This window comes from Galdieria sulphuraria (assembly GCF_000341285.1).
Source record: "Galdieria sulphuraria unplaced genomic scaffold scaf_1, whole genome shotgun sequence".
Lineage (NCBI taxonomy): Eukaryota > Rhodophyta > Bangiophyceae > Galdieriales > Galdieriaceae > Galdieria > Galdieria sulphuraria.
Window position 1 is genome coordinate 276291 of NW_005178474.1, and position 7423 is coordinate 283713.

Sequence of the window (7423 nt, forward strand, 5' to 3'; positions counted from 1 at the left end):
ATTTTCAACAGCAACTTTCTTGATTCATTGGTATTATCTGATATCTTTTATAGGACTCGATACTAAACATAAAGTTGGTCGTTCTATTACACGAAAAATGAAAAGTGAAGGTTCAAATCAACTGAAATGGACTTGAAAAACCAATAGTCTATGTCAAGAAAACGAGCTTCAACCAAATTGACTATGTACTATGAATAGACAAAGGTACCAAAAAGTGGATACAACTCGTCAAGAGACCATAAAGATGTCAATAAATATATTACACCAACTGTGGTCCACCTTGTTGAATTCTTAAACAAACTCTCTTACCTACACAACGTAAGTCGTCAACTGCCCAGTAGCTTTTGGTTATGAGGTTCAGTCTTCAATATTTCTTTGCAAGAAAAGTTTACTTCTTCATATGTGAAGAACTGTAACTTCTTTCCATCGGCAAATTCTACTGAATCGACCTTGAACTTTGTGCTCCTTTTAAGATTAGCTCATCGACGGCTACTGTCAAGAAGTTTTTGCTAGTGCGATTGAGAGTTTCTTCGTGGAACCTTGTAGATTTGGATCGTCAATATTTGTTGAATAATGCGTGCACCTGTTAAGAGTAGTGGTTCTTAGTCAAGCATAAGAGAAAAGGACATTCGAACGTACTGGCCTCAAGACAAGAATTCAAATATAAGCTAGGATGGATCTTGCAGAAGAAAGCTGAAAAATCATCCGACTGAGAAAAAACAATCCTTCTTATCTGATATTTCTTCACTATTGAAGTTAGAGGGAGACTGCTGTTTGACTTGGTTGTTTCCTATACAGTCGCAGGAATTTTACCAATAAAAGCTTATCAGAAAGTTCATTAAAATTCTGGCTGCTTCAGACTTGAGGATGTTCTGAAAAACCACGTATAATATACTACACTAATGAAAGCAGTTAACCTCAGATGAAGTTCAAACGAGTAACTCTATAGGACATAGACAATGATTTCGTGTTTGGTGTTAAGTGTTGGACGTTTGAGTAGTGGAATTCTTTGAGAGGAGTTACATTTTTTACTACGACAGAGAGAGCAAAGGTTTAAAAGTATCCACAAATACTTTGTAAAACTTGATATAAGTCTCGTGATTTTTGAAAGTTCTTCGTTGTTAATTGAATGTCTTTCCTTGTAAGTAAACGAGCAACTAGTTGTAGTTGAGCTTTGGCAAAATAATTTGTATGAAGACGATGATAATAGACTCTAATTTGCTATTCCCTTCCATTATTTTGTTTAATGGACTGGAACCAAAAGAAGTTTGTCAAAGGGTAAAACCCAGGAAAATATTTGATATTTAAGGTTGCATTTGACTCGGGACGGAATTATGAAAAGATTCGGATAGTATCAGCTTGGAGAGATGAAAGAACAGTTGTTATGCACTGACATGGTTGGCATATCCGGATAACCTTTACGACTTTTTTGTTCACTTGCATTGATCCATGATCAAGTTTATTTTGGAGAAAAGTTACATTGATTTTGAAACAATGAATGCAAATGCAATACCTCTTTTATTTTATTCTTACACAATCTACCGTGGCATTGCACATGATGAGTGTATCTTGTCACTCTCATGTCAGAATTTTCTGCCTTTTCGAAAGATTTTCTCAAAGTAGAAATAAGCATTATTAGGACTTAATTCTAAAGTTGTGGTCAAACCGTCGAGAGTAATGAGAAAGTGAAGTTATTTTTCTTCAATCTATTTGATGTAAATGATCCTTGCTACTAAAGTTGTGAGAATGAAGACAACTTCCATTGATTACACAAATTTCATAAACAAAAGTGCTGTGCTAATGATTCGCATGATACGGAGAGAACTCAAACCAAACTTTTTCAAGGAAAAAGACCGTCTTACTTGATAGTCCAGGAAAGAGTTTAGACATTGACTTGATTTTCTGTTGTTATGAACTTGTCGAATAATTGAAAAAGTAGTCGAATGATAGACAATGTTGTAAGCAAATCTAAAGTAAAGTAAATTATTGAGTTGGTTTGAGCTAGCCTTAGATTGCCAAAATGGAACCACCTGGAACAATAGCAAGAAACTAACTTGCAAACTTGGTCGTGACAGGGGAAGATAATATTGAACCGCCTTGCGGTCAACTTCATCAATCAGATGATGATAACTTGTCTGATGTACAGAATTGTAAACAATTGTCTCATATAGGCATTATGTCAAGCGAAGGGCTTTCGCTTGAAGAATGAAATTGTATAAAGTAAACAAGCAGAGATAGAGAATTTGAAAGATTTGAAGCCTCCAGATGAACAGGCTAATTCCCAAGTCGGACAAGCTCCTGTTCGGTAACAAGACGATCTTCAACAGAATACTACAGCATACATCTTACGAAACCTGTGGCAAACTTGTACGAACTAAATAAAAATGTTCTGGAAGAGATGAACCGTGGCATAATCAGCCTATAGAAATTGAATATCATAAGAAAAGAGAGAAAAAGCAATTGGGTTGAAATATTTTCAAACCATTTAAAAATTGGGCTCAAGTCATGAATAGCAAGTGAAGATGAAATCTTAAAGCACAAAACTTAAACGCCGAATAGTGTTTTAAAGATAGCTTTGATAATGTTTTTCAAAAGGTCGCTGGCCATTTGAAAAATTTTCACAAAGAATAACTTGTTTAGCACTTGTTCAAATCATAGAATAAAATTATTACCTACAACAATCATTTAGTCCTTTAGAATTGGGAATGTTCAGAAATGGAATCCAATATTTCGTGATAATGGGACATTTAAGTTGTCGTTAAAGTAATAGTGACGAAATGGCATGTATGCCTTATCCTTTCTGTAAATGCAAAACGAATTGATACGGATGAAACAATCAACCACGTTGCTTTCTTCAGGAGATGAAGTTGTCGTACATTTCTGAAGCATTAGTCTACAATTTCATCTAAAAGTGTTATTCATATTCGCTTGTCCTTTATTGTAGCATCTTTTCTATACAAATAGTTAAATGGTTTGCTTTGTATTCTCTATTCGTAGTATCAAATAATCATAATTGGTGTTCAGTCAAGACTGTTTCCTCACAAGCTACAACTGTTAAAGGTCAACTCGCAACACGCTTCTATATAAATTGTTTCCTTTTAAGAGTTCAAAACTTTTACATGATTTCTATTCAAATTTGGTTTTTATATGACTGCACCGTCAAAGGATATTCATTGAATTGCTAAAACCATACATTTCTTTCATAGAGATATAGAAAATAGACAATCTTACAACCACAATTGATATTTTTTGAATTCTATAATATAAAAAATTATATCGACTCAAACTGGCAACTTATATTTCGACGAGCTTGTGAATCATTAAAATATAGCTATTGACTGGCATATCTATCTTTCTATAATAACGCAACTAAAACCATATTAAATATACCTTCAAAAAAACACTATGAAAAGTGCTCATTATCTGGTTTTCCAACGCTGCTTTATTTCAATAGAAAGAATCTCTGAAGGCGAATCATCACAAATGCAATAGTAAAACAAGAACGAGATTCAACGCTTTTTTTGGATTTTGTACAATTTGAAAGTGACATAGTGAATAATGACATGTATCGCTAATTTCAGCACCAATGATGTTCAGAACATATTATGCAATACAATGCTATGTAGGATAAGTAGTATGAATTTTTCATGAACCAGATTTGTTATCCAACCAACAGACTATTTTCGAGGCAGACTGCCTGGTTTTTGAAAGGACAATTCAAGTAAGACATAAACGAATTTGAAACGCACGACAAGTTTACTGCTTTATAAATGAAACAATGAAAGGTTGCGTTGAAGATCCACAGTTTATTGCCGACTCAAAAAACTACTACGGACTTTATCAAGTAAATCAAGTCAAAAGTTTTCAAAAATGGAATTATTAGAAGCAACAAATGCATTCTTCAATCCATCCGATACTTTGTCAATCATCAATTCTATATCTCTTTCACAAAGCGTGACAAGTTCATAATTAGTACTGTACAAGTGTTTCGTTACTATTTGCTATGTTAGAACCGTTTGTTACAGCAATTACTCCTGATATCATCCAAAGTTTCAAGTATATTTCTCAGTTTTTTTTCCAACTGTGAGACGTCACTTTATAATATATGGGCGAGTACCACGTCGGAATAGCTCGTCAACTTCCAAATCTACTCGAATTGTTTCATACGATATAAACTACTCTTGCCAAGTCTCCACAGCCGAGCACCTGTCAATTGTACATTGTTCGTTGTGATAAAGAGGAACAGTAAACGCTGTTTCCGACACAGTTCAGTCAAACGAGACAATGGGAGCTTGTGCAACTTATTTTAAAAGAACTATTCAAAGAAGACAAAAAATTTCCTCTATATGTTCCTTTAAAGGAATTACTTCAGCATCAAGTTCACAAGTAGTGAAAACTTTGAGTTCAGGCGTGGAATTGAACAGCCAGCTGGCTTCGTTTTAACAAATCGGTGTACAACCAACCGCGAAGTCAACGTATCAAAACAGTTCTTCCAGCAATTTTCTTTGGATCGAAAAACTTTATTAGGTGAGTTTGCCTTTCTCGTTGACTTGTGTAAGCTTCCGAGCTCCGTCAATGATGGTCCGGTTGAACAAGAACATTTTCAAACAACTATCCTTTTCTTGTGCCAAAACGAAGAAACCAACTGGGAAATAAAACCGAGTGTTGTTCAGCATTTGCAGTAAAGTGTTGCACCTAAATAATAATAGAATTGGAAGTTTATCTCCAAAATTTGTAAGTATCTTTGTAGATGAGTTTAAATGGGGAACAACTAATAGTCACCTCTTCTGTTGTGGCCCAGTCTTTACGTATAAATAGTGTATTACAGCATCTAAAAAATAGTTGAATTTAGTTTTTCCGCCAATTAAGATTCTCATAATATCAATCGATCAAGCAATTTATGAAAACATTATCTTTCAATAAAATTAAAATCATCCAAATGTTCAGTGTAGTGGGAAACAGCGTTCCCACTACTCCGCAGAGAAAAAGTTTTTCCTGCGCCAAAAATGTGGGGAGCGAATTTTTTTGAACTTCAGGTGAGTTTATTTTGAACAACAGTTTTATCTTAATTGACGCCTCCAAGTAAAAGTTATATGAATATTATTGAAGGAAAACTTCGTTGATATTGGGATATTTCGGATATTGGACTCCAAACATAAACTTTAGCACATAGTCCTTTAACTTTCCACGGAATATGGTAGTTATGTAGACGACTTTATAAAGAGAAACTTGTTTATTTCCTTTTGACTAACTTGTGTATATATGACAGAGACTGTTATGAAAGAGAGTTATTTCCTAAACTCAAAAGGGACAACCAGATTCAGACTCTCTGTTGTTTCACTTACACTGTTGAATTCTTTCAGAGGGAGAAACTTTAGATATAACTGGTCTGAATTTGTTAACGGACAACCCAACATTGACAGGAATAACTTGTTTCGCTTAGTTCCTGTGAATTGAACGTTAACTAAGCTTGAGACTTCATCTTTCATTCAATCACTTGAGATTCGGTTCTCTTCTTTGTTTTGAAAGACCCGTGTAGGGTTGGAATTCAGCCAAGCCAAAGTTCACTTATTTTCCACTATATCCTTTCTATAACTCCTCTATTCCAAGTTTCCCAAAAACTTCTTTCATTTTCTGCAAACAAACAAACAACATAAAGTTCCCCATTTCTATAAATGTGACAGGCTAACTCTATCCCAAATAAACTTAAATTTTTCTTGTCAATGACATTAATTAAATATCGAAGTCCTGGATAGAGTCTATTTCTAAACCTTTTGTCTCTGGAACAAAGTAAAATCAGCAAAGGAACCAAAGTGCTCCTTGGGCATGCATTGACTTGAGCATATTTGGCCAAGATAATGACACTCAAAGTTCAACAAATAGCTGGTAAATGTGTTCATCATACCACACTGTGATCGAATATTCGAAGGATAAATTTCAGCAACGCATGTAGACAGGTCCCAGTCCGAGACAGAAGAAGAAGCGAAACAATATTATTCCTCTGATATTTAATGCCTCACAAAGTTTATTTCCATCAAGAAACGACAAGGCACAAAACCTCTAAAGAGCTAGAGACAGAAATGGCATGGACACCAGGAATAACGTCCTTCTGTCTACATGAACTATCAACAAAAAATAGTAGGCAATCAAAAAGCATCGTTGCAAAACCCAATAAAACACTAACTTTAATGCTACGAGAAATAGTCATAACAGTAAGTCGCACTGAATCAAAACAATACATCGTAGCATTGACTATAAAAGACTATTCTGCAATTTGTAGTGCAACTGCTATCATGTTTAAACGCTCAACGCTAGATTGCCCGCACATAATACGAAGAAATCCTGAAGAAGACTTGATCATCTCTTTTCCGTTTCAAATGAATTCACAGATTAAAGCGTAATCTTCCAAAGCTATTCGATTGAAACGACTTGATTTCAAGAAAGAATCACACGCTGCCTTTTCTCGTCCGCTTGCTCAAAGATTCCTGTTTATTTGTTGAGACTGACAGTTGTCTATGATTCCGAAACCAAACTATTGACTTTTCTATTGTCAAAAAATACTATAAACAAGTATAAAGACTTTTGCTATTTCCAAGACAATAGGACTTGTGATTCCAAAATTGTTTGAGCTGAAATAGAAAACATCAAATTTGTTTTTGTATTGCAGACAGATAAAAAATATTTCAAAACATCGAATCCGAGGCTTCTTGTTCAAACAGGTGCAACTACTGTTCGACCTGATTTTTTTAGAAAATTTGCTTTGTTGAACTATGAAAAGCTACCAACAGCGTTAAGAACATAACAAATTACCCAGCCATGTGCTTTGATTATTGATTGAACAAAAAAATTGATTTACGCTTTCTCCTCCTGTTTTCATTTTTTTCCAGAGAAATGAAATAAAGTTGATCATTTGGTGTTATAGTTATAGAAAAGTATTTATGTACGCAATTTGTAAAAGTAACTTTCTAGTTCAACAGAGTTGTTGGATCACAACACAACTTGTACTCTTGTACACGAGTCAACTATTCTGATTGTTGCACCATAAAATACTTTATACCTGTTAGTTATATTCAGAGTACTTGCACTACAAAGGTAGGTTGTTTCTCTAACAGCGATGATCTCTTACAAGTAGGACATAAAGCTAGTGGAATATTGGATCGAATAATATTGCTCTTTATTTGTTTCAACATATTACAGTCTATGTATAAGGACTAGAAGGATATCAAACAAGTTGTTGACAAGTGTTTCACTTTTCTAGTTCACGAAGAGGTTCAAAAAAGACTCAAAGTTCGTCAGCAAACAACCTGATTAGTCCAAATTCACCTTTTCTTGAAGCAAACTCAATAATAGGGAATTTTTCACGACTGTTCTTTTCACAAGAAGAAGAAACATTACCTTTTGGAATTCAGAAAGTGAAAGTACT

At 34.4% G+C, this 7423-nt stretch overlaps 3 protein-coding genes across 3 annotated transcripts in view; 1 reads left to right on the forward strand and 2 right to left on the reverse strand.

Annotated features, from left to right (window-relative positions):
- On the reverse strand, positions 1-999 carry Gasu_03850 (uncharacterized protein). The gene is made up of 3 exons (XM_005709080.1): positions 814-999; positions 640-767; positions 1-583 (listed from the first exon to the last, which is right to left on the reverse strand). The coding sequence occupies exons 1-3, from the start codon at positions 837-839 to the stop codon at positions 510-512; spliced, it is 228 nt and encodes a 75-aa protein (XP_005709137.1). The 5' UTR covers positions 840-999; the 3' UTR covers positions 1-509.
- A 2900-nt stretch (positions 1000-3899) lies between these two features.
- Positions 3900-4939, forward strand: Gasu_03860 (uncharacterized protein). The gene is made up of 2 exons (XM_005709081.1): positions 3900-4056; positions 4239-4939. The coding sequence occupies exons 1-2, from the start codon at positions 4004-4006 to the stop codon at positions 4441-4443; spliced, it is 258 nt and encodes an 85-aa protein (XP_005709138.1). The 5' UTR covers positions 3900-4003; the 3' UTR covers positions 4444-4939.
- A 1745-nt stretch (positions 4940-6684) lies between these two features.
- Positions 6685-7423, reverse strand: part of Gasu_03870 (uncharacterized protein) — a 925-nt gene continuing 186 nt past the window's right edge. Inside the window, exon 2 of the mRNA XM_005709082.1 lies at positions 6685-7395. Within this exon, the coding sequence (XP_005709139.1) occupies positions 7283-7395 (113 nt within the window). The 3' untranslated portion in view covers positions 6685-7282. The remainder of the gene's footprint in view (positions 7396-7423) is intronic.